Source organism: Thamnophis sirtalis, unplaced genomic scaffold (assembly GCF_051295495.1).
Source record: "Thamnophis sirtalis isolate CommonGarterSnake01/CBP01778 unplaced genomic scaffold, rThaSir2_p1.2 scaffold_1, whole genome shotgun sequence".
Classification (NCBI taxonomy): Eukaryota; Metazoa; Chordata; class Lepidosauria; order Squamata; family Natricidae; genus Thamnophis; species Thamnophis sirtalis.
In genome coordinates this window covers 119,025,269-119,053,259 of record NW_028261381.1, presented here as the reverse complement: position 1 = coordinate 119,053,259, position 27,991 = coordinate 119,025,269, and the positions used below count along the sequence as shown (strand labels likewise).

Genomic DNA, 27,991 nt, shown 5'->3' with positions numbered 1-27,991 from the left:
ACAATATTCTTTGGGGCTGGTTGTAAGACTTGGGGCTGGGGTGCACAGTTTTGCAGTGGTTAGGCTCCTTTTTCAAAGGATGGTCCCAGTCACTGTTGATAAGGAGTGAGAAGTGCAGCCCTGAACTTTCCTCTATGGAGAGCTGCTGCTGCTGCTGCAGTGCTTGGTGCTGTTTCTGTTCCTTTTTAAAATCTATATGAAACTGCTGGGTGAGCTGATCCAGCACTATGGAATAAAGTTTCATTAGTTAAGATGATAATACTCAACTCTATACCTGTGTTTCCCTGAAAATAAGACCGAATCTTATTTTCTTTTGCCCCCCCCAAATAAGCACATGCTTTATTTTCAGGAGGTGTCTTATGTTTTTCCCATGTACAGGAGGCCCACTTCTTCTGCTTGCGCACGGTGTAACTGGAGGCTACGCAGCGCACCAGTACTGCTGTGAGAGAGGGGTGGTAGAGCTGCCCCACCACTCCCCACAATAGCTTACCTCAGGGCCCCTGCAGCCAGTCAACCATACCTTGACACCTGCCTTGCCCCCCTGCACCGACATGCTACTCAGCTTCTTGCTCTGTTGCAGCCATGAGCAAGCAGAAGTGGGCTGGCGGCCAAGTGGGCTCCTGCTGCACATGCCTGCCATTGCTGCCACCACAAAGTAGGTGTCATGGAATGGATGGCCTGGCTGCAGGGGCCCTGAGGTAGACAGGTGCAGGGTGTGTGAGGCAGGTCACCTCCCCTTGTGGCCGCAGCACTGCGAGCAACCAGATGAAATGGGTGGCCAGGTGGCCGCACAGGTTCTTAAGCAGGGCTTATTTTGGAGGTAGGACTTATATTAGGCACATGCATTTAAAAACATGCTAGGTCTTATTTTCAGGAAAACAGGGTATCTCAATCATGGGTGACCCAAATGATGATGTATCTGCCCTTTTGTAATGCTTGGAAGCTGTGGAGATCTGGATGGGGGACAGTAGCTTCAGCTGAACCCTGAAAAGATGGAGTGGCTATGGGTGCATGGAGTCTCAGGATCTGGAATTTATCTCTCACTATCTCAGACAGTCCCAGTGTGCAACTTGGGGGTCCTTCTGGACTCACAACCCTTCGTCAGAGATCAAGTGGCAGTCATGGCTAGGAGGATCTTTGTGGAAATTTGGGTTGTAGCCAGTTGTGCTCTTTCCTGAATCGTGGAACCCAGTCACTCTTCTTTTTGTCCTGATCATCTTCCATTTGGATTATTGCAGTGTGTCCTATAAAGCTATCTTTGAAGAGTACGGAGAAGTTGCAGCTGGTACAGAATGCAATGGTATGGAAAGTATTGGCCATCCCTAGGATGGTACATGTAGCACCGCTGTTATGTGAGCTGCATTGGCTGCCAATTTGCTTTCAAGTCCAATTCATGCCAATGTTGGCTATCATCTTTAAGGCCCCCACTATATGTTGATATTTATTTCTCTTTTATACTTTTGTGGAAATTGTAATCAATTACTACATTGTCCATTACAGTACAGGTGGCAACTTCAGGGCATGCTGGGATAGTAATAATGCCGGTCCTATCCAGCTGAAAGTAGTGCAGCTGGTGATGACAAACTGAACTCAGTGAACTATATCTATTCATGCTGCTTTTATCCAGCACTTTACATCCCATGTCACTCATCCAACTTAATCTAGAAACAGTTTATGCCATGGTCATTTGGCTGTGCAAAACCATTCATAAGGCTGCTTTATGAAGCAGATAAAGTGCTCCTCTGGACATGTTATTTAAAACTTAGAGCCCCTGTCTCATAAAGACTTGGCAAAATCGTTTTGAGAGGCTTTGCACATTGTCCAGGTATATGTGAATACACAGATGGCAAAGAGAAGTTCCCATAGTAGCTGCTCCAAACCTTTGAGATAATGTGGCTGCTGAACATTTTGATGCTTAGGAGTTACTTTAGATGGGAAAAATCCTCCCTCAAAGGTTGTGCACACCAGTAATGACAGATCTCTGTTGCTATATTGACTAGGATGAGAAAAAGTTGGGAAAAAATCATGGCCTAAGCGCAGACCACAGAACAGCTTAATGGCAGAATTTGGAACAGCTGGAGTTTTGCTTTATTCTGATTTTAATGCTAAATTCTTAGAACTTAAGTATTTTGTTTCAAGTTTGTTGAAACATCTGTAGATCCATGCAGATTTCTGGCAGGTAACTGATAACTAGATATTGTTGTCTTCAAAAAACTAAGAAGGTTTGGCTGAAATGCAAACTTTATTGGAGAGATATCAAGGGATAAGAGAAAAAAGTAATATATTTAAAACCAATTGAATACTTTTTTTTATACCACTGGAAGTGTAGCTTACTCCTGTATATTTGTATGTTTCTTGCTGAGAACTGCCATGCCATATTAAGGTCACTATTGTAAATAGGTAGAAATGTATCTTTTCCATCAGCATGTGAGGTACTTGCAAAAAGAGTCATCTAAAACAAATTGATGGGTGGCAAATTGAATGAATGAATAAATGAGAGGCCCCACTTTTGATAAGGCCATTCTGGACAATGTTATTATGTTTGAGTTTGAGTTTGAAGTTTATTTATATGCCGCCCTTTTTCCTGGGGGGACTCAGGGCGGCTCACAACCCAAGGGGGAGGGGGAGACAAACTTTTAACATATAAGACAATACATAATTAAAAAACACAACATTCATACCATTCGGGCGGGTTACAGTCTTAGCCCCAGGCCTGACGGGATAGCCAGATTCTGAGGGCTGTGCGGAAGGTCTGGAGGGTGGTGAGGGTACGAATCTCCACGGGGAGATCGTTCCATAGGGTCGGAGCTGCCACCGAGAAGGCTCTCCTCCGCGTAGTTGCCAGTCGGCATTGACCGGCAGATGGAACTCGGAGGAGGCCTAATGAGATCTAATAGGTCGCATGGAGGTAATTGGCAGTAGGCGGTCTCTCAAGTACCCAGATCCACTACCATGTAGGGCTTTATGGGTGTCTTGAACAAGAAGCATCTGAGTAGCAGTAAACTGGTTTGCTATGCTGCTGTATCAAAAAATAAAAAATTCATAATGAAATTAATACATTTTCTATAATTTCTTTTCATATCCCATTTCACTTTACAAGCTTACTAAAGATGTATTTGGTAAACCTAGCTATCTAATAATGCTTATGATTTCTCCTTCAGGACACTAACCCGGTTACCACGTATGCAGTGGCAAAGTTCTGTGCTGCTGCAATGTCCATAAGAAAAAAATTGGCTACAGAAGTATAGTACCATCTTGTACCAATTATCTGGACATACCTCTAACAATATTTGGACCCTTGTGTTATTATCCACTTTTAATGTCAATACTTTTTAATTATATTTTAATGTTAGTATTTTTTAATATAGTGTAAAAACTAATGTGTATTGCTGGTCTTAAACAGTAATAAAGATTTTACTTATGATTTGAGTGCTGTTACATTTCAAGATGATCAATGGGTCCATTGCTCGGCACATATATTTAAATGCTGGTAACAAATGGAATAATGACTATGATTATGTATGTATGTATGTATGTATGTATGTATGTATGTATGTAGTGAAATAAAGACATTACAGGTTCTTTAGAATCTGTACTACTTACGGTCAATTAGGGAGAGTGACTACAGTTTTGGATAAAGTTGCACCTGAACTTCTCCATGTCCACAGTTCCCATAGCTCTTCATGATATGTGAAAGAGCTGAGGGAACTAAAAGGCTCAAGAGATGGTAGAGAGCTGCTGGCAAAAGACAAGAGTTGAATATGATTGAAGAGCTGCTAGAAGTACTATTAGAGCCTACCTTGATATGATGTAAAAGGGCAAAATGTAACTGTGTCTCCGCCGATAGTGACTTGATGAATGTTTTAGATGACTCAGTTCCTCCTTAGAAGAAGTTCTACTAAGATCGGGAGAGGGAGGATGTCTCTAAGAATATGCTGTCCATCTAGCAAATAAAGTTGCTCATATTTGGTCTAGATTGAACTTTGGTCTTGAGGCAGAACCAGTGGAGGTTATGGGAGCTAAGGCTCCCATACTTTGAGAGTAGTTTGATCCTGTTGGACCTGAGGAAATGGACAAACCGTTGCAATTGCTGGCTTGGCCACACCTGTGCTCTTCCTGGCTGGTTAAGGCTGCCTGCATGATTGGGTCTGGTTAGTGATTAATTCTTTCTTGAGGGAGAAAATGGTCTTACTGGCTCTTAAGGAGGCCTTGGTAAACCCTCTCCTCAAGAAACTATCACTTGACTTTATCAGGATCACCCAGCCAGCTTTCATGCCTAAGGTGGGACTAGAATTCTAGCCTGATGCCTTAATCAGTATATCAGACTGATTCTGAAGATCCATGTTGTAAGGAATGGAACATTCTTCTGTATATTAAATATTTCAGCTTTCTTGAATTCTACAAATAATCTAGATCTGTGATAGGGAACCTATGGCACGTGTGCCATATTTACTGGCATGCAAGCCATAAGCTCTGGTGCACTGGCCAGCTGATTCTCGGCCTTCCGGAGGGCGGGGGAGGTCATTGAATTCTGGGTGTGGGCACACCTTTACCATCACTTATGTAGATGATGGTTTGGATTTTTAATTTGATGAATCGTGTTGAATACTTTTGGTATAGTTCTTTAAAATCTATTTCAGCTAACCATCAAGAAATGGCCATAACGATAATCTATACATGGTGTAGTGAGTGGTAAACAGATTGGCACATATAACCTTCTTAATGACCAATTAAGTCTTTTGGTTAGCAATAGCAATAGCAGTAGACTTATATACCGCTTCATAGGCCTTTCAGGCCTCTCTAAGCGGTTTACAGAGAGTCAGCATATTGCCCCCAACAATCTGGGTCCTCATTTTACCCACCTCGGAAGGATGGAAGGCTGAGTCAACCCTGAGCCGGTGAGATTTGAACCGCTGACCTGCTGATCTAGCAGTAGCCTGCAGTGCTGCATTTAACCACTGCGCCACCTTGGCTTGGTTGAACGTTTTGAAAGCATTAGGAAAGTCAGCATTCTTTCATCATGAATCCTTTTGGTTTAATATCCATATTTCCTCAGTCAGATAGATTAATGCTTTATTAAAAATCAATAATTATGGTTTTTGCTAGGTTTGCCGTTACATTACAGTAGAAAAACAAAGTGTACGCAGAGCCAGTAATATTTCAAAGCATACAAATAGTTCTGAGAAATTAATACCGAATAACAAAATCCCTGTTTAAGAGTTCCTTTCATGTATTCAACTCAACATGAAAGGAACAGGAACACCCAGCAAAGAAGGAAATAAATGTTAACTAACAAAAGTTTCTTGGAAAGAAAGCTGGCTTTGGTTTCACTTTGAACAGGACAAGCATAAGAGTAATCAAACTCCAGTCCAAAGTTCAGAATCAGGTTTGTCAGCCAGTCAAAAATCAGAGTTCTAAAGCACTGTTCACAGGAATGCCACACCCTAAAGCAGGAAATCGGACAGTTGCTTCCAATGAAGAAGCATGGCTCCAGGCTGCCTTTTAAATCAGGCTGCTGCCGGCTGTCTTTAATCAAGAGAGCTACTCCTTTACTTTGCAAGGAACTTCATTGAATATCTTTGATTTGTTCAATGGATACAAGGGATTGGAGGTCTTATCTCATCATCTGACTGCTCCAGCTGTTCTGATGGTGCCTGTGTTAGATCAATCTGAAGTGATTCCTGACTTGGTATATCCTGAGACTGACATTCCACTTGATAGTTGGAACTGGGTTTTTTTTGGGGGGGGGGATTTGGAACCTGAGCCATGATGCTAAGTCTCATCAGGCTCACATGAGAATTTGCCACTTGAAATATTGGGTAAAGACTAATGTTAGAGATCCAAGCAGTCCTCCCAACAATTTTACCTCCTCCGGGGAAAAGTATATCCTTGGATCGTCCTCCTTTCAGTCAATACCTGCTAATGATTGGATCAGGAAAAAAAATTATGGTAGAGATCAAAAGAGCCCCTGATTTGGATCTGCAGAAAGACCGATCCAAGGATGAAATCATTGTTATGAAAGCTTCTGCAGTAGCTCTTTTTGGTTTTCCACCATTCTCTCTCTTACACATATGAAGTGTTTCCACTGACAATCTTGAAGTGCTTTACCTTCATTTTGGAAGGGAGGTTGAGCAGCATGCTATACTTAGAGCACTGTTATTCAAGCATGGACATGGCTATAAAAGATAGGTCTGCCTCTTTCTATTCTTCCTTGTAGACATATTTTGCACTTCGTGCTTTTAATTAATATATTTACCAAATATGCAGAGTAGCCTGAAATGAAATTTGATGCTTTTTGCCAAGATTTCTATGAAAGTTGCTCAGTTATGATTGCATCTGAATTCACCTCATGTTTAGATACTCTAGGTTTTTTTATGCCATGTGTGAATATTTAACATTTATCATTAATATCTGGCCCTCTAACTTGCTAATTTCTCATATCATTGTATTGTAAACCCTACTTGCTTCATCTTTGATTGTAAACTGTTTTATTAAAACAAAAGCCAAAAAGCCATCTTCCCTTCAGTATTAGCCCTCAGTTTCATCTTTTCATATTGAAGATAATAATCATCCAGACCCATGTTGACCAAGCTGACTCTGAACCGCTTTCTGTTGTTCAAAATGGCAGATTATTCTAGATTTGAATAAGTTATTTGCTATTTTGGCTACATGTGTGTATGCAAGTATGTACTTTTATTAGAGGGGAGGGGACAGAAAGCCAGTTTGTTATATAAATATTTCTTCAAAAATGTAATACTTGCTGTACAAATTCATTTTAGGAACATCTTCCATCTGTGTCTGATTTATAATGAGTGCCAAATCTGCTATCAATAAAGAGATTTTTGCACCACATGATGAAAGGATGCTGGGTGCAGTCCAAGTAAAAAGGAGAACGAAGAAAAAGATTCCTTTCCTGGCAACTGGGGGTCAGGGTGAATACTTAACCTACATTTGCTTGTCAGGTATGCTAAATCATTTTGAAATCCTGCTATCCTTTCAGTTTGTTTGTAAAAGTTGATTGATGTTGTATGTGGATAAAAATAATGTGCCATCATGAATTTTAATTAGACAATTAGATGAAAAATCAGAGCATAAACTTTCAGTATTCCTATATTTAAATCACAAAGGGAAGGTATGGGCAGAGTTTTGTCAGTACAGATAGAGTCAGTAATATACTTATATAGACTTCCAAATATTTCTCAATATTTGGCCATAGTCTTCACAAGATCTATTCTTTTAGGCATTAATGTGGCCCCCAAAGCCCTGGGACCCGAGTGGTTAAAGTGTAGTATTGCAAGCAAACTCTGTCCACTGTCTGGAGTTCAATGCTGACAGGGCTCAAGGTTGACTCAGCCTTCCATCCTTCCAAGGTTGGTTAAATGAGGATCCAGATTGTTGAGGGGCAATATGCTACAAAGCACTATGAGCCCGTTTATAAGGCCAAATGCCATTGCTAATGTGTCAGTGAAAGAATGGACCTGGATTTTTGGTATTGCATTGAGAAATTTCTGTATGTTTATTTCCTATGTTCTTAAAAGAGACATTAGCATACATGCTTGTAGATCAACCAAGAATTTTGGGTGCGCAAATAGACAAAAAAATGAGTTCATCTTATTCCATATATAGACAGCACGGGTCAACCTACGACCATAATTGAGCCCAAAATTTCGGTCATGTCATGATGGTAATAAAGCAGGCACCTCTTTTGTGGCAGTTGTTAAGCAAATGCTATTAAGTGAACCCATTGTTTGCTATGGGACATGTTTTGCTGGAAACTGGAAGTAAGTTTCTGGCAAAAAGTATTTTGTAAATTGTGATCATGTGACCACAGGGCATTGCGAACACATCAAAAGGAATTGAATGTGTAGATTGTATGCTAGGCAAATGCAAAGGACCCAATGCAGCGTGCTGTTGAGATTTCCAGATTATAAATGGTAAATTCCAACATTGTATTGTTGTTTGTGTGTGTTAGTGTGCAACATTTAAACAACTAGACCATTACAGTTCCAGAATATATTTACTCTATTGTGTTGGTTTTGTTGGCTTGTTGAACTTTAGTGTGTTTGTGTTGGGCATGGTTTCTACACGGTCCTATTTCTTGTTGATAACTGGACTTTTCTAGGTAGATTTGCAAGTTAAGAATAGCTGACAATAGATGACATCACCTTTAGAAAAAGCAAAGAAAGAATATTGCTTATCCCAACTCAAACACGTGCAGGCAGATTTCTTGGTAGAGATTTTTCCATATATTTTTAAGCTATGAAGTTTATTGAATTGTCCATATCAAGGATTTTTTCCTCCCTTAAAGATGGAATTTTCTCCTCTGCCCCATTTGCTGTTGTTGAAATATATGTGTATTGCTCATCAACCTGTAAAACTATAATGGTAAAAGATTATCCTCTACTTTTCTACACCAGTAATATTAAAATTGTAAAATTTATATCTAAGCATACATTTAGGCAGTTAATAGTATTTTATGTATTTGATGCTCTGATGAATATCACTTCATTCCATTGCATCAGTGCTTACTTTGCTTGTCAAATGGGTAGTTTAAGCCTCGTTGCTTTTACCTAATCAATTTGTATTTCATCTTTCAAAAGCTTGGGGCTGCTGAAAGTTTTCTTTTGGATGAACTTGGCTACCAAAGCAAAACAAAATCAAAGTTACCTTATTTACTTGCATACCTGTCAACTTGACATCGGTGTACCAGGCAAGTCCTCATATTATTTTTTAGCACTACTTTTGGAAACTCTTGGAGATGGTTGCTTCAATTAAAAAGAGCCAATATGAGTGATCTGCAGACAAATCATGCAGAACCAACTTTTATCTTCTTCAGATTGATGTAATATATCAAGGGAATGACATAGAAAGTGTAACTGCATCTCAGAAAAGTCCTTGAGAAAGTGTCTTATGATATCACCCTTAGCAAAAAACAACAACAACATGCTGGATCCTAGATACTATATCTAACCTACAAAATATGATGATAGTCTTCAGCTATCTAAAGGGCAGTCATATAGAAATGATTCTCTATTGTCCTGGAGGGCAGGACCAGAATCAGTGGGTTATAACTACAAGAAGGGTCAGATTAAAGGTCTAAAGGAACTTTTTGATTGTATGAATTGTTAGCCAGTGGAATTGACTTCTGGACAGACTGGGGTGAATTCTCTTTTGCTGAAGATATTCAAACAGAAACTACATGGTCATTTGTTAGATTTACTCTGGTAAATCCTATACTGATTGTGGAGCTGAAACAACAGTAAGGTCATTTCCAGATCTATGATTCTTTGTTGAAATGTGCTCTGCTCTGAGAACTCTGGCTCTTGACTTATTTCTCACCCAGCCTATGTTATGATTTTTTTTAAAACGACACTTTATTGTCGTTTTAAATGATAGCTGCGTAGACTCGCTTGAAGAGAAAAGAAATGCCTTAAATGTAAAAATTGTCATAGCATGTTAATTCTTTCAAATTGTATAAATTCATAGCTTGTGCACACCAAGTTCTAAGGACAGAGATTAACCCAAAAAAGAACAACTTGCCAATGATCTCTGTATTTAATATGTATTTTTTCCACAAAAAAATATAGTGGTGCAATCAGCTCCACAAATCCTTTTACTTTATTTTATAGTGCTTCGAATCTTTCCAGTTACAAAATACTTTGAATGACATACAGTAACAACAGACAGAAATTCAAAGACATAATAACAAATAAGGGAGTCAGAATAACCATAGAAACAAAAACAGCAAATATAAAAGCCCAATAAAAACCAAGATACAGTAGATAGCCACAGTTAGTCAGCAAGGACTGAAACTACTTTTAAATAAAATTGTTTCCATGTCTTTCTGGAATTGCAACAAAGTGTGAGCTTGTACTTTTGTCTGGAAAGAACGGGGTGTTATACAGAAGGCTTGCCATTTCATTCATGCTCTGGGACCTTAACGATTAGAGGGAATTTTCAGCAGATGTGCTTTCTCAATGGTCAGACTAGACATGCCAATTCAATTCTGACAAGGCATTGCTTGTTGTATCCTGGTGCTGTTCTGTTTAAGGCAGAATGTGATTCTTTATTTGACAGGACTGTCATGCTCATGATCTTGTCGCCATATTTTGTATTAGCTGCAGCTTCTAGGTTGTCTCCAAGACAAGTTGCAAAGGTCCAGTTCAATAGAATTGCTGAATTAGGCTGGAGGGGGATTGCTTGTCCTAATCAGTTTTGGTGACCTTCCAATATTTTAGTTGTAGTTTTTCTAACGAAAAGTAAACAGTAGTGGGATCAAAGGGGGAGATTTTATGATCAAGGAGAAAAAAGTATATGAGGAGGAAGACAAATTACTAAGCCATTTGATTATGGCTGATTCTAGTAAAAGATTGGAAAACTCTGGATCTGCAATTGTGAAATCTTATTGCTTCTAGGTAAGAAATTTGGAAAACCACAGGAGACTAAAACTTTACTTTTTGAGTTATACGTTCATATTCTGCAGTTGAGCATTTGACATAAAGATTTTTATAAATTATTTTGGACAGAGTTTTAAAGTGAGGATTCCTGCTTTAGAAATCCCCACTACACTCTGAAAAAAAAATCTTTACTTTTTGTTTTGCCATCCTGAAATAGGACAGTGTCCACAATTATGTATTTATAATTGTTAGTTATCAAGTCAGTGGAATAGCTTGTTTAATGTAAAAATGTAGCTGTTTCTCACCTATTAATTGGTTTCAATCATTACATGAGTCATGAAAAACTAGCAGTATTCTATTCATGCTGTGAGCCATATCTAGTTCAATAGAGGTGGACTTAAGAACAGGAGAAAGAGACTGGCTGCTGATTGGAGGCATGTCAATCAAAACCTGTAGAACTTGCCAAAACATTTTATGTCATCATCATCCACTCTCACAGCTGATTAGCAGCAGGATATTCATTCACTGTTTAAGTATGCCTATTCTTAATTTTTCCTTAGTGTGAAATGTAATTTTCTACTTCCCATTTGTCATGCTTGTTAGAGGAAAGGAAATCTACATCTACGAAAACCAAGATCATTCAGGGAATGGTTTTCTTGGGATACTCTAGGGAAGTGAAAGTTCAACTTTGGGGTGGGGGGAGGACAAAGAGAAAATTCATGAGAATATCATCAATAATTTAAGAAACAAACGGATGGTTCCCAGAACAGTTGAATCCAGAGTTTTCAGTCAAGGCACAAAGATTCTCATTATAATGTTTAGACACATTTTGGAAAGATCTAGCTCTGTGGAGAAGTCTATGATGCTGAGAAAACTGGAAAAAATGAGCAGGAAGGTGGATGGACTTGATTACAACAGCCATGAGTTGACTTGAAAGACCTGAAGGGTTGGATTTACGATAGATCATCCTGGAAATGTTCTATTATGTGGCTGCTAAGTGTCAGCACTGACTTGATAGCACATAATCAATCTAAAGAAAATGAAATTCAAGTGTCAGTTTTGGGAGAATGCTGAGTTAGTCATATTAAAGTCCTTTTTTATAAGCTAGTTCAGATAAGTATGAAGCAAATGCCTACAAATAATTCTTGTCAATGAATTTGGCCACATCCCTTGCCTTGGAAGAAAGCAAAGTTCTATCCACTACATCTGAAACATATGCTTTTCAAGCCAGTACAGAGGCTATTTTATTTGTAGGCCCTGTATAAATTGGACTCTCTATAGTTATTTCTTGTGAGCTAAAATTTAATAGCCCTTTGTTTAATATTCAACAACTAGGATGGATCCCAATTTGTGTCCTAGAAATAACACACATGGCTCTGACTTTATGGGGTAATCTTGTTTTTAATATCAGACTCACCTCAATTGTGATGGCCATTTCATCAGAGTTCTGGGAAAAGCCTTCCCAGGATTGTTTAAAAATCCATTTCTCTTGAAAGCTTGCATTTGCTTTTACTTCCATTTTCTTTATAAAGGGGAACAATAGCAGTGGTCTTCCAATCTTCAGGCACAGATATAATATTCATATGCATGTTTAACAAGTCATTACCTTACCATAGTTTAGCAATTTCAGTTAATCACTTAACATTATTGTCTTACGAATGTCTAACACTTTCACAGCATTCATGAAGATTTTTCCTATCGTTTTGTTCGCACAGTAATATTCTTTCATTTCAGTTTCACCCTAGATATTTTCATTACTTTTATTTTTAATTCTATTTCATTCTGCTGGAGTTTTTAGCCCTTCTAATGGCTCCAAAATAATTATAGATTTTCATCAAAATTGTTCTGATTTTTTATTTTGTGTTTTTTGTTCGGTTCTTTTGATCAATATAGTTTGTAACTACCTTTTTCTCTGTCTTTGAAAATAATATTTATATCAGTTATTTTTCCTGTGCGCTGCTTGGACAGTCCAGGCGTGGGTTAAACTCAACCAATCTGCCCAGGACTAAATTGAAAATTTTAGCCACGCCTCTGGTGTTGTCTTGACTGCCAGTTTTTCAGTTCAGTCAAAGCCCAGTGGATATGTTTTCATTTTCTCTCAGTTCTAGGCAGATTGCTTGGACTGTCCTTTGTTTTCTTTGTTTTCTATATATATTTGTGTGTGTGTGTGTGTTTGTGTGTGTGTTGCATTTGTGCTGATAAATAAATATATATATTTCCTTCTTTTCTCCCTTCTTTCCTTCCCCAGAGAGCAGGCTTGTTGAGTTTATTTTTTTTTTCAATTGTCTTCTCACCGGTGCGGTTTCAGAGGTCCTGGGGTTGCCTGGGTGCCTGTTACTGCCCAACAGACAATCGGAGGCCAGGAGAGTGCGGGTGGCGGGCACCACTGCTCCCTATTTTCAGAGGCTGCAGCCTCTGTTGGCAGTTTTTAAGGCTTCTCGCTGCCGGCGTTGGAGGTTCCTTGATCCTTTTTACTGGCAGTGGCCATTTTGGAGCCTTTTCTTTTCTGCAGCAGCCATTTTGGACTGTTTATTTTTGGCACAAAGCCTCATTTCTGTGTGGCCATTTTATTTGCGTTTTTGGCGCCTTTTTCACTATGGATAGCCATTTTGAGTCTGGTTTTTTCTCCATAGTGAGGGGGGAGGAGTATCCAGGATGGGTTTGACCTTATCCTCTCGTGATTGGTTTGAGTCAGATAAGCTCTTTGGGCTCCGCCCCCTGGAGGTGAGCCTGCCCAGTTTTCTGACTCAAAACGATCGTGAGATGTTGCTCATTCGAGAGCTCCAGGAATTTACTAGGATCTAAAGGAAAATTCATTTGGACCCGTCGAGTTTTGCCTCCCTGCTTCACTCCTCCTGCAGGATTGGGTCTGCCACTAGCCCCCTGGGGCGGCAGGCTGCCCTGGACACTGAGGACATCCGAAGACTCTCAGTGAGGAGCTTGGCCAGGCAGCAGAAGGAAGGGCAAAAGCCTCTAGCAGGTAGCCCTAACCAGGAGGACGGGCAAAAGCCTCTAGCAGGCAGCCCCAACAGCTGAGGCTTGTAAGAGCTGGAGATTTGACTCACCCCAATCAAGGGAAAGGTTGCACCTCTCCAGACCTCCAGTAATTTTCAAAGGATTAAAGAAAATAAACTTGGACCCGGCGAACCCTGCCTCCCTTCATCGCAGCCTCCTCCTGCAACGACCGGATTGCCACAAGCCCTCTGGGGCGGCACGCTGCCCTGGCCATTGAGTGAGGTGGAGTCACTCTGTGAGGACCGTTGCCGGGCAAGCAGGAGAACCGGGCACACATGCCTCCTAGAGGCAGCCCTTGATGAGAGGCTTCTCAGGAGCAGAAGCGCTCCTCCGCTCCCCTCAGCCACGAGGTTTTTTTTTTTAAAAAAGGAAAACCTGTGCTGGCAGCTATCACCAGTGGACAAGGTGAGAGCCGGAAAGGCTCTAAAACAGCTGCGGGAGATGAGCGGCAACCGCATGGCAAGCTTGAAAAGGCAAAAGCCATTCCCATGTGCTCCAGCAAAGAGGAGCCTTTTGAATTTGGAGCCGGGGGCCATCTTGAAGCCACGTGGCCAAGATGGCGGCCCCCAGCAGCTCAGGAGGCCGGCAGGACAACAACCACCACTTGAGGAGACCTACAAAGGTGAGAGCCGATCGCAGAGGCATTAGCCAAGAGCGAGGGAGGCAGCAAAGGGCAAAAAGGAGTTAAAGAGGCAGGTGGTGGATCAACCCCCCCCCAAGCCGGAAGAACCACCCCCCCCCCACCTTTCTGGCTGCCAAGTAACAGGAGAAGGCTTCCTCCATAAGAACATTCTCCTTTAATTAGGAGGCTGATCGACATCCCTAGCAAGCTGGGTTTGTCACGGCTATTTCTTGATTCCCCCTTAAGAAAACTCTCCTTTAATTAGGAGACAGAGGGGGGGGGGGCGAGAGGCTGACCGGCATCCAGCAAGCTCTGTTTGTCATGGCTATTTCTTGATTCCCCCTTAAGAAAACTCTCCTTTAATTAGGAGACAGAGGGGGGGGGGCGAGAGGCTGACCGGCATCCAGCAAGCTCTGTTTGTCATGGCTATTTCTTGATTCCCCCTTAAGGAAACTCTCCTTTAATTAGGAGACAGAGGGGGGGGCGAGAGGCTGACCGGCATCCAGCAAGCTCTGTTTGTCATGGCTATTTCTTGATTCCCCCTTAAGAAAACTCTCCCTTAATTAGGAGACAGAACGGGAGAGGCGAGAGGCTTACTGGCCCCAGTAGCAAAAACTGTGTTTTGTTTTGTTAATCCCAAGCCGGCAGCCCGCTGCAGCCTGGAAAAACGCAGGGGGGGGGGAGAATATTCAGCCCAGCTGCTAAAGTGCAGCTCCCAATGGAGCCCCCAATCAGGTTACTGAAGACCTTCCAAGGGTGGGGGTGACTAGGCAAACGGCTAATGCAATACAATACAATACTATGCAATACAATAGCAGAATGGGAAGGAACCTGCAGGCTTTCTAGCTCAATCCCCTGCCCAGGCAGGATATCCTATACCATCTCAGACAAATGGCTTCCTATGGTTGATTAGGCTGACTCTGTAAACCACCTAGAGAGGGCTGAAAGCCCTATGAAGCGGTATATAAATCTAACTGCTATTGCTATTGTCATTGCCACCCAACAGCCTCTTAAAAACTGTTGGGGCTCTCACAATGTCTGGAGGCAGGCTGTTCCACTGATTAATTGTTCTAACTGTCATGAAATTTCTCCTCAGCTCTAGGTTGCTTCTCTCCTTGTTTAGTTTCCACCCATTGCTTCTTGTTCTGCACTCAAGTGCCTTAGAGGATAGTCAGGCAGCCTCCTCTCTGTGGCAACCCCAGAGATATTGGAACACTGCTATCACGTCTCCCCTAGTCCTTCCTTCCAGTAGACTAGACCTACCCAGTTCCTGCAACCGTTCTTCATAGGCTTTAGTCTCCAGTACCCTGATCCCCTGTTGCCTTCTCTGCACTCTCCTTAAGAGTCTCCACATCTCTTCTACATCATGGGGACCAAACTGAGTGCAGAATTCCAAGTGTGGCCTCCCAAGACCTTAAAAAGTGGGATTAACACTTCACGGGAGATTGATTCTAGTCCTCTGTTTATGAAGCCAAAAACTGTGTTGCTCTCCTGGCAGCGGTTGCACACTGCTGACCCACATTAAAGGGGTTGTCCACTAGGACTCCCAAGATCCCTTTCACAGTTACTACTGTGGAGCAAGGTATCCTGTACCTGTGCACTTCACCTTCATTGCCTAAAGGTAGAACATTACTTCCTTGAATCCCATTTTCCTAGGTAGTGCCCAATGTTCAAGGGTACCAAGATCCTTCTGTAGCTTTAGCCTGTATTCTGAAGTGTTGGCTATTCCGGCCAGCCGGGGGTTCATCTGCTAACCTGATGACCCCCCCCCCCTCATCAGCCGTTAACAAACAAAGAGCTAACAGTCAGTCCGGCTCCTTCTTATGACCGCTTGAGATAACAGCAGTTCTTAAAGGAACAGTACTACTATCATGGCATATATTTTGCTATCCCAAATGTTAGCTTACACACCTAACACCCTCATTCAAATCACTGATGAAGATGTTGAAGAGTACTGGGCTCAACACTGGACCTTGGGAGACTCCCTGCACTCTTCCCTCCATGAAGAGGCAGTTCCACTGAGGAGTACAGGTGGGTACACCAGTTACCAAGGCACCTGGGGTGACTAGGTCTAACCCACATTCTTCTACTTACCTAATAGTAGGTTATGGTCTACCTTATCAGGACTTGCTGAAGTCCAAGTTAACTATATCAATGGCATTCCTATGGTCCACTAGGGTTGCCACCGTAATCTAATATGGCCAGTCTGGTATGATGTGTTTGTGACAAACCCATGTGGGCCTTGGGCTCTCGAGACGGTTTTTTCTTCCTTTCTGAAGGGGGGGGGGAAATCACATCAGCAGTTCTATAGTGGTTCTCCAGCACTCCAGGATCTCTGATAGATATAGTTTCAGTTGTTTGGAGAATTTGTCTGCCAGCTCCTTCAGACCCCTGGGTGTAACCCACCCGGTCCTGGGAATTGGACCTTGCCTAAGATAGACAGGCTGCCATTCTTCCCTATCTCATCTTGGGTTCCTAATCTGAATTTGGGATGCTGTTTTTGATAGGTTGGATTGTTTATCCCTTCGGGTAAAGACAGATGCCAAGCACGAGTTAAATAGTTCGGCTTACCCCTGCTGCTTGTCACCTTCGGGCCCCTTCTCCCAGCAAGGGACCAATCGTTTCCTTAATCTTTTTTGGTTTTATCAGGCGGGAAGATGCCCCCTTTTGTATTTTATTCTATTTCATTATTATTATTGTGGTTGTGGTTCTTGTTGTTATTATTATTAATTTACCTTTGTGGCAGGCCTTTATTGTGAGCCTTAGCTCCCCTCACTCCATCTTTACACTCTAGTGGCCACCCATTAAACTCCGTCTGTGTTTACATTCTGAATATCTCTGCGCTAATCCTAGCCATAGAATCATAGCACCCTTATGGCTGGGGGGGGGGGGGAGAAAAAGGGTCAGACAGGCTGGTCCCCATGCCAGAACCCACCACAAACTCAGAATGGGATGCCCGACTATGAGAGATCGCAGAAGCACCTCAGATAGCCTATGAATTTAGACAACATTCGCTGAGGGCAGAACATACAGCAGGGGTGGGTTCATCAGAGCCGGCTGGCTCAACCGGACCAAGGGGACAACTTGGAGCGGAAGCTGCAGCCAGTTGACCGCTTGGCGGTGGAGCGGAGCATCCTGAGGAAAGACCTCTTCCCCCCCAGGGTGATAAGGACTATCCAGGCCGCCCGCAGGCCCTCCACAGAGCACATCTATGGCTCCACGTGACGGGCCTTTGACTCTTGGTGCAACTCCCGGGGGTCCAACCCCATCCAGGCTACGGTGCCTCAGGCTCTGGACTTCCTCCAGGCGGGCCTGGATAGAGGGGTAGCTCCTAACACAATTAGGAGACAGGTCTCAGCCATCTCATCAGTTCTCCCGTGTGGCAGAAATCAGTGCCTGACACACCATCCCATGGTCAGGCAATTCCTTAAGGGGGCCTCCAACCTCAGACCACCTACGGTACACAGGTACCCTTCCTGGGATTTACACAGGGTATTGGACGCTCTAACGGGTGCCCCATTTGAGCCATTACAAGCAGTTTCCCTTAAGTTCCTGACCCTGAAGGTGGCTTTCCTGGTGGCCATCACTTCCGCCAGGCGGATATCCGAACTGCAGGCGCTGTCCACCAGGGAGGATCTCTGTGTCTTCCACCAAGATAGGGCGGTGTTACGGCTGGATCCATCCTTCATTCCCAAGGTGTGCTCCTGCTTCCATCGAGCCCGGGAACTGATTTTGCCCAACTTCGGTCCAGATCCTTCTCACCCATTGGAGAGGAAGTGGCACACTCTGGACGTTAGGAGGGCTCTGAGGATTTTCCTCAGGAGAACCAGGCCAAACAGGAAATCCGAAGCCCTGTTTGTCTCCTTCCAACCAGGATCCCTGGGTAATAAGGTAACTTCCACCACTATCGGCAGGTGGCTGCGAACCTGCATTGCCACTGCTTACCAATCGCAGGGGTTACGGACACCAAATCATATCACAGCCCACTCCACACGGAGTGCAGCCACATCCACGGCCTGGGCCACACAAGCATCCCTGGCCGAAATCTGCAGGGCAGCCACGTGGGCTTCCCCCTCTCCCTTTGTTAGGAACTATAAGTTGGACTCCTTTGCCTCGGCAGAGGCCTCGTTCGGCCGCAGGGTGTTGCAGGCGGTTCACAGGGCTGGACCCATGCCTCAACAGGCCTGAGTGGGGGACATATGGTCTCAGGGATCTCCCTCCCTAGGGACGTGCAGGCTTTGGTACGTCCCATCCTGGATACTCCTCCCCCCTCACTATGGAGAAAGGGCGTTGGTACTTACCTGATACGCCTCTTCTCATAGTGGGGGGAGGAGTATCCAGTCCCTCCCTGACTAGGTTTGTACAACTAAGTGTTATGTTCATTGTTATATTGTTATTTAATTATTGATGTTGAAGACAAAAAAAAAAAAAAAAACACCTGAATCAAGAGTCTGGAGTGAATGATGCAACGAGTCGGAGAGAGCTTTTCGTCATAAAACTGGGCAGGCTCACCTCCAGGGGGCGGAGCCCAAAGAGCTTATCTGACTCAAACCAATCACGAGAGGATAAGGTCAAACCCATCCTGGATACTCCTCCCCCCACTATGAGAAGAGGCGTATCAGGTAAGTACCAACGCCCTTTTTGCCGCAGTGGCCATTTTATTTGCATTTTTGGTGCCATTTTCGCTACGGATAGCCAGCCGGCTGCCTAGGTCTGTGCAGAATGACCAAGGAGCTTTCAGGTCTGGAGCTGTTTCAGTGGATCTGCTCTCCTGTTCTGACATAGCTTGAGTGGTATAGGAGTTTTTGGCCTTGTCTGGTCATACCCCTTCACAGCCTTTTCTGTGCTGGTGCTGGGAGCGCTTCAGCTTGCATCGGGGATTCTTCTCTGCCTCTGCCTCCAGTCTATTGGCCTTGCTCCAATCCTGTGGCTTCAATGTCTCCATTGCGGGAGCGCTTCAGCCTCTTGTTTGCTATGGTAGCAGGTGGTGAGTGATTCAGTCCCTGGTCTACCTACTCCTTCGTAAGGGCCCCACCAGAGAGAGTTGACTGAGCAAGATCCCAGGGTTTCAGAGCAGCCAGGCCCCTCTACCAGCAGGGACCTATCCAGGTAAGCTGGCAGGGCAGCTAGGGAGGTCCTTAAGGCAGCTTTACCTTCTTCCAGGCAAGGCCCAGGGACAGGACAGGGATGCCTTATGTCACCAGAAGGCGCTGGACAAACATTTCTCCAAGGCCCAGAGTCAGACTCAGACTCAGGCCACAGTTCCCCCTCAGGAGCCTGCCAGGCAAGCCCCCCTTGGTGGATCGGGCCAGGCCTGCACCTCCTATCTCAGACAGTGAGGATGAGGAGCAGGAGTTTTCCCCTGGAGTTTCCTTGGTCACAGTTGGTTCCACCAGGCCCCCGATGATTGAGCCATCTGGAGGTGGAGGAGGAGGTTGCACGTGCTGGTCCCTTCGCCCTTCAACAGGCCTTGCCCCCACCACTGAAAAGGGCCCACAGAGGATTGGGGCCCCAAGCTCTCCACAGAGATGCAGAAAGTCATGGAATTTAGGCTGGCATGCAATGCAAGGCCAAGCGCGGACAGAGGCCTTGGTATAGCCCGTGTACCTTTGACCTGCAGGGGACAGACCAGGCCCAGAGACCAGGGTCTCCCCATTCCTCGCTGGGCAGTGGGGAGTCAGATTGGGAGGAGGACATTCTTCCAGGCAGGAACCCAAGTTTTCGGGGGATGAAGGAACCATACCTGACAAGCCTGCATTTGCTGGCTTATTCAAATATCCCAATTTCAAGACTATTTTGGATAAGGTTAAAGCCTTGACCCGATTGGGTTCGTCCACCCCTGACCAGACAGCTTCAGATCCCACAGACCTAACTCTAACACTCTCAGGCATCAGGTGGCTGCCCTATCCTTGATCCTCACACCTGACAGTCATTCGTCACTTGGCTGTCACCATTATCCGTAGTTTCCTGCAGGCGGCCACCAGCCTGAGGCCCCCAATCATCCATCGATACCCGTCATGGGAACTCGAGGCCATGTTACGGGCCCTGATATGCACACCTTTTGAGCCACTACGGTCCGCCAGTCTGAAACATCTGACATTTAAGACCGTCTTCTTAATTGCCATCACTTCTGCGCGATGGATCTCGGAGTTGGCAGCCCTGTCAGTTCAGGAGGACTTCTGTCTGATTCATCCTGACAGGGTGATCCTTCGGCTGGACCTGAACTTTATTCCCAAGATCAACTCCTGGTTTCACCGGGCCCAGGAGGTTATCCTTCCGGATTTCTGTCCACATCCCAAACATCCAAAGGGAAAAAAGATGGCACATGTTTGATGTTCGTCGCACTCTACATAAGTACATCAGGCATACGGCAGCGTTCAGACATTCTGAATAACTCTTTGTGTCCTTTCAACCTGCTTCCCAAGGCCACAAAGTCTCTTCCTCTACCATTGGTCTTTGGCTGCATGCTTGCATTGCCTTCGCTCACGTTCTGCAATCCAAGCGCCATATTAACGCACATTCTACAAGGAGTGCCGCTACCACCATGGCCTGGGTGACCCAGGCACCAATAGAGGAGATCTGCAGGGCGGCAACTTGGACTTCCTTATCTCTGTTTGTTCGGAACTATAAATTGAACAAATTCGCTTCTGCGGAAGGGGCATTTGGGAGGCGAGTCCTGCAGGGTATTCATACCAGCGGAGAGACCCTGGACCTATCAGCTTCTCGCCCTAGTGACATTTAGCTTGGGTATGTCCCATGCTTGGACTCTCCAAGCAGTGCACAGGAAAATGACCATTGGCTTATCTGAAGGGTCATTTTCTGGGCGCTGCGAAGAGAGTCCAACCCCACCCTGGGGTCTTTCTCTGCTGTTACATAATTTGGACTCTTTTTTTGGACTTACTTGGACTACCTTTCAAAGCGTACAGATCCACGCCTTCATTGAAAAACTGGCAGTCAAGACAACACCAGAGGCGTGGCTAAAATTTTCAATTCACTCCTGGGCAGATTGGCTGAGTTTATCCCATGCTTGGACTCTCCTCGCAGCACCCAGAAAACGACCCTTCAGGTAAGCCGATGGTCAATCTCTGTTTAATTCATGCAGGGTTAAGTCTTTCACTCTAGTTCTTTTCTTTCCTATTCATTTCCCCTCAAAACATCAGGTGTCCTCTACTGTATCTCCACATAAGCTATCTGTTTTCTGTTCAAATACCAGTCATTTGTCTCATTCATTCTTGGATCTCCAAAAGGCCACATCACTTCTTCTATAGAGTTAGTCTTCATTTAACAACTGTTCACAGTTATGAAGGTGATGAAAAATAAGATTGTAACCAGTCCTCACACTTGTAACATTTGTAGGTCTGTAAAGCAAAAGAAAGCTGAAGAAGTAAGATAGTAAAATAATGGTTTTCAATTGGTAAATATTTAATGACTGAGTTGCCTGTCACAATTGTGATTGCTAAAAGAGGACTATCTGTATTATAAATAAATTTCCTCCCTTCCTTCCTTCCTTCCTTCCTTCCTTCCTTCCTTCCTTCCTTCCTTCCTTCCTTCCTTTTCAATTTTTCCTCATACTCAGGCCTGGTTCTTCAATTATCTCTGGATTCCTATTTTTACACATACCAAGGACAACCTAAGTGACATAGATTAATAACTTCTGACATATAGTTTAGTTATTCATAATGAAATCTACAGCTTTAGTTCATGTATGTCTTCCACAATTACACTCCTAAAGATCAGACCATTTTCATTCAATTTTATTATATCATTCTGTTTTAGCCAATCCCATTTACCTGAGATATTGATTTCTCTCAAATCTCCTTCCCTTTATAAAAGAAAATTAAGAATAGTGTGCTCTAATTCCTCCAAAAGTTCCTATACCAGTATTTCTACCATTTATCTAGTTTTCTATAGCTTATGTCCTTACCAATATTTCTGAAATTGTATTTACTCTGAATTATAATATTACTATTAACATTATATATACTTTGTAATCATGGCTTAAGGATGATTGGAATTTTAAGAAGTTAGTACTTGACTCAACTGTATTAAGCAATCTGCCCTTAACATTCCGCTTTATTTTATTTTGTTTTTTAAATTAATAAAAATGGTGGTGAGGCTGCAATTAAAAAGGGCACTGGATAAAGTGATATTATTCGGATCCCATACAATTGGGATTCACACCTGAGCATGGGATAGAAACTTCATTGATCACTTTTCTGCATGATCTCTGGTTGGAGGTAGTCTTGTTAACTCTCTTCATTTCTATCAACAGTAGTATCCTTTTTTATCACCTCTGAGGATTGAGTTTCCTTTTTGGAGTGTTTTTGCTCCTTCGTAAGCAAGCAGTTCAATTCAGTGTTGATGGCATAATAGACATTAAGTCTTTTGAGCATTTCATTATGATGTGCCTCAGGGCTCCTCTTTAACAGCTCTATGAAGCTGCTAAGAGAGATGCCATCACATTGGACTGAAATAGCATCAGTATGTTGATGATACCCATTATAGATCACCATCCCAAGCCAAACAGAAGATCTACTGGAAATCTTTAATAGAGGACCTACAAGTTGTGAAAGACTAGATAGTGGGAATGAGACTTCTGCCTTATTCCATCACATTTGAATTGTTAATGCAGGTATCCTCAGGTATAAAGTTACATCCAAAACTTTTGGATTTGCATTTCCCTTAAAGAGCAGGTTTGTAGTGTAGAAGTTTTGTTAGATTCATGGCTTCTGACAAATTTGTTTTATTATGCAAGGACAATATTTAAAGTAGTAATATGCATGTCACTGATCAGAGGCATTTGTAGCGGTCACATGTTTTCATTAGGATCCTCTAATGACTGAACAAATACATGCCTACCATCTAGGTCTTTCTTTCATAAGAGTTCTGTGATTTGTTTAATCTCCTTTGTTTACTTTATCTACTTTCATCACCTTGACAAGCATATTTTCCCTAATTTATCATCTGCTCACATCCACATATTTAATGTATGTGAGTGATATGAGTAAATGAGCTTGGTGATCACAAACTTAAGGGGTATTTGTTTTTATTTGTCCCAGGATTGATTGCTTTTTGTAAGGGTCCATTATGCTCATCCTGTGTCAGTTGTGCAGCCATATAAATGTGTTTAATAAATAAGAAATCCTTTTCACTACAAAGGTGACATTTATTATTGTTTATTGCATAATGACTGTACTTTCATACAGTTAACAAACCTGGTTCATGAGTCTCTAAACTGGAGCCTTCAGTTTCTTTCTTTAACAATTCTGATCTTAATCAGCTTCATGTGAAGCTTTTTCTTTCTATGTCCTTCAAGTATTTACCATGCATTGGTTTCTCTCAGTTGACAAATTGGTTTTCTATTGTTCTTTTCAGCAGTCACTTTAGTTGTTTTCAAACGCTTCCCTTAATTGACTTACTCAATAAGGGTTGTTCACTTTTCTTAATATAGCAATAGCAGTTAGACTTATATACTGCTTCATAGGGCTTTCAGCCCTCTCTAAGTGGTTTACAGAGTCAGCATATCACCCCCACAGTCTGGGTCCTCATTTCACCCACCTCGGAAGGATGGAAGGCTGAGTCAACCTTGAGCCGGTGAGATTAGAACCGCTGAACTGCAGATAACAGTCAGCTGAAGTGGCCTGCAGTACTGCACCCTAACCACTGCGCCACCTCAGCTCCTATATATATTTCATACCTATTTATTTCACCTGCAGGAGTCTTTTCCCCTTGTTATTATTATATTAGCTACTTGATTCATTATCTGCCTTTTCAGAAAATGTTCAATTGATTCATCATATTTTCTCCATGTATAGTCTTTTCTCCTTGATAAGAAATCCATTATACTAATCTCTCGCTTATCAAGAAAGAATGTGTGTGTGAAATTAGTACATTGTTTTATAATAGATACATTATCTTGCATATACTTTGTCGTTTTGTCCATCTGTCTGTCTCTGTCTCTCCCCATGTGTGTGTCTGTGTGTGTCTCTGTCTTTGTCTTTTCTGCTGTATTGACCACATAGTCCTGTTTCATATTAGTTGGAACTTTAACTGATGCTTCTGCTGCAGGTTTGAACAGTCAATGAATATTTGATTTTAAAGTGCATATTCTATAGTTCCTGTATTTTATTCTATAGGAAATACAAAACTACGTACATGAGATTGTGCAACCCTGAAGGAAACATTTTTGTTAATTGAGGATCTATATATTTTTATCCTTAATCTGTTATCATCCAGTCACAGCATAGTTGTCATATAATTCAGCAAATAGTTCATGAAATATGAGTGTTGTTGTGGAATTTACTTTGTGATGTGCAAATACCTTGTTATTAATTAGTGCTGTCTTGAGTCCAGAGTAATGTAATGAAAGAGACACAGAATATGTGAAAAAGGCTTACACTTTTATTAAAGGTCATTTTTGGATCCTAGACAGGAATTTGTAGCACTTTAGAAGGCTGTCTTGTTGAAGCCTGTTCACAGAAATGTGATTTGATAAGAGGCAGGGTAAGTGGTGAATGGAGTGAGAGTTATTCTTTCAGTATTTTAGCTATATCCATTTGAAATGCAGCTTCAACACTTCTTGGACTAGTGATTTAGAATCAATATCTTACATTAGATTTGAATCTGACATTCTCCTTGAATTGCAGTAGTGGTGAATATCTGTAGCTCAGGTGTAGGGTGAGGATGAAGGTTTATTCTCCGAGCTTGTGGGTTGGTTTCAAAACATTTTGTTACCAGACTAGGTAACAACTTGAAGATGTTACCTAGCCTGGTAAAAAAAATATTCAAAAACCAACCCACAAGCTCGGAGAACAAAACTCCACCCACAGTCTTCTTGAATGTTCGTTATTATTTGGGAATACATTGGAATGGACCAACCTATGTTTGCCTTTATAAGACTAAAAATAGAACTGTGTAAATAAGTTACCATTTATCAGAAAAATTTCCTGAAGGCTTCCTGCATCAGCCAACACAAAGTTGAATAATCAATATAAATCTCAATTTCCTATGTATATACAGTTAGATGGAAGTTTCATTAAAACTTTTAAGCCTCTTTAACTTCTATATTAATCCCCTGGTTGATCTCTTACAGAACCCTGATTTCCATCCTCCTAACCTAGCACAACACAAAGTGCCAATTCTCTTATTTGCTGCTGCTGCTGCTATCATTTCGCAAACCCCTGTAGGACTGAAGAGAGCAATTAGGGCAACACTCGGCTATTTCAGGCAAAACAAGCTGGTCCTTAACTTTGATAAATCAAAAATTTTAGTTTTTGCTAAGAGACCAAGCCAATACTCCTGGAAAATAGAAGGACATAGTGTGGAAGAGGTTAGAACATTTAGATACCTTGGGGGGAGGGGGGGTTCCACTCGCAAGGGATATGGAAGGCACACGTGGATCACACATTGCAAGTAGCCAATAGGTCCTCAAATGCAATTAAACATTTCTTTTATACAGGTGGAGGTCAGTTAGTACCTGCTGCCTTAAAACTTTTTGAGACCAAAACATTGACACAAATTCTATATGGGGCACAAACAGGAATCCTTGCAAAGAAAGACTTGCTAGAAACCATACAAACCAAATTCCTGCAAGCCATCTTAGCTGCACCCAACGGAACTCCAAATGCCCAGTTAAGAATTGACACAGGCATGCCTCAAATTCAGGTAAGAGCCTGAAAGAAGATGATCATTCATTGGCTTAAAATGCATTTCTTTCCAGAGGGACTGTCTCCACTAGTGTTGACTGACCATTTCTCCTCCCCCTGGAAACAGGCAGTTGATCACAAGCTGGCCTCTTATGGGCTTTCACCAGTATTCTTAATGTCCCTAGGCTTTGATCAAGCAAAGCAAGTACAAGTAGAATGAAGGACATGGAGTTCCAAGAAGAACTAAATAGGTTGCCTTTCCACAGTAGGGACAGAATCAAACAGGATGGGTGGGAATCGGCAAGATATCTAAATGACCTGATCTTCCCAAAACAAAGAATAGCTTTCTTCAGAGCCAGATTTAACATTCTTCCTTCAGCACTCTTCCAAGGCAGGTATAAGAGAACACCTATAGCAGAACGGGTTTGTATATGTGGTAAAGGAGAGGTGGAAGATAATTCGCATGTTCTATTACACTGCAAGCTATACAGAGCCCTGTAGGTCTGCACATATTCTCCCCTTATTAGAGAGATTGCCAGGGAGGGCAGACAATTTTTATCTAGGCTTTCTCCTCCAGGACACTAACCCGGTTACCACGTATGCGGTGGCAAAGTTCTGTGCTGCTGCAATGTCCATAAGAAAAAAATTGGCTACAGAAGTATAGTTGTCAGCTTGTACCAATTATATGGACATATCTCTAACAATTTTTGGACCATTGTATTTACTCCTATTCTCACCCAGGTAAATCAGGGATTGCCAGAACAATCTGAGAACATGTATGTTATTTTCCACTTTTAACATCAATACTCTTTAATTATATTTTAATGTCAGTACTTTTTAACATATTATAAAAACTAATGTGTATTGCTGGTCTTTGACCGTAATAAAGATTTATACTTATACATTAAAACTTAAATGATAAAACACAAAAGTAAAATTATGAAAAACTTCTATAATGATTGTGCTATTTTTTGAAAGGTTGATCCTTTGTAAAGTGTTACTAGATTCAGTATTATTCTATATTCAACATTAAATACATGTCCTCTCATATTTTAAAACTGCAACAACTTTTCCCCACCTTTCTGCCTCTCTGTTAGATCTTTTTCCATAGTTTAAGGCCCTTCAGAAAGAAAATATGGCATATAACATTAGACTCTCATCTAATGTGCATACTAGTTCTAAGGATATAAAAAGATTCAACCTGTTTTCTTATTCTGACAAATCAGATTTATAATTTGCTGCCGTGTACGACAGGAAAATTATAGAGATTATATTATACAGGTTATAATTATACAGACGCTGAATGTGCTTCAAAGCTTGTGAGATATGTTCCCATAGTCATTTTCAGTTATGGATGTACAGCATTATGTACTCATCCAGGTTTATATCTACAAAAGTAATTTCACATATTACACGATGTCTATCAAAATTGAATTAATCATCTCATATACATTGGGCCTTTTTTATCTAGTCATTCCCAGATTGACTGAACTGACAGAAATTTCCAATTACAATGTTTGTTTTATCAGAATTCAGCTTAGATGTTTGCATATGAACACAATCCTACCCACCACCCCAAGTCCTGCTTTGCTACTTCATTATGGCAGTAGAATGTGTTCCTGGGTGGAATGAGCAAAAAATATTAAGCGCCAAGAGTATATATTCCTACCACCCAAGATATTATGGTCCCCCCAGCTGTCCAGGCATGTATATTGAGCAGCAGCAATACAGAAAGATAGCAATAGCACTTAGTCTTATATACTGCTTTACAAGCTGTCTTTAAACGGTTTACAGTGTCAGCATATTGCCCCTTACAATTTGGATCCTCATGCTAGAAACATATTATCACTTTAGCCACTAAAGCCATGAATTCATATTGTACAGGAAAACCCTATGGATGGAAAATATAACATAATTGATGATACAGTGTTGGATGATGGGAAGGCAGGTCAGATCCTCAGGTTGGATGGCACTCAACATGATGCTGAGGATGAGCTCAGGAACTTTCAGATTATTAATGATGTTTATGATGCGGCTAGATTAAAATAATCAATGCTGATGCTGCCAGAAAAAGAAAATTTAAAGGTACAAATATAAAATTACAGTAGGAACATGGAAGGTAAGAAGCATGAAAGCACAATACTTTGAAAAATGAAACGAACCAACTATAAATTGACATCAGCAAATTGAGATGGATTGGATTGGACACTTTCAGTCAGGAGATCACTATGTTTATTACTCAGGACATGAAAAAAGTAATGAAGTTACTTCTATAGTTAAGAAGCATGTAGGAAGAATAATACCTGGTTACA

At 42.1% G+C, this 27,991-nt stretch overlaps 1 protein-coding gene across 2 annotated transcripts in view; it reads left to right on the top strand.

Annotated features, from left to right (window-relative positions):
* Positions 1-27,991, top strand: part of STXBP6 (syntaxin binding protein 6) — a 107,200-nt gene that overhangs the window by 21,186 nt on the left and 58,023 nt on the right. For both annotated transcript variants that reach the window (XR_015697721.1, XM_087723199.1), the window contains exon 2: positions 6,780-6,962. Coding sequence is in view for 1 of the 2 variants with exons in the window: in XM_087723199.1 (XP_087579325.1) it covers positions 6,809-6,962 (154 nt within the window). In the remaining variant the exon portion in view is untranslated. The remainder of the gene's footprint in view (positions 1-6,779; positions 6,963-27,991) is intronic.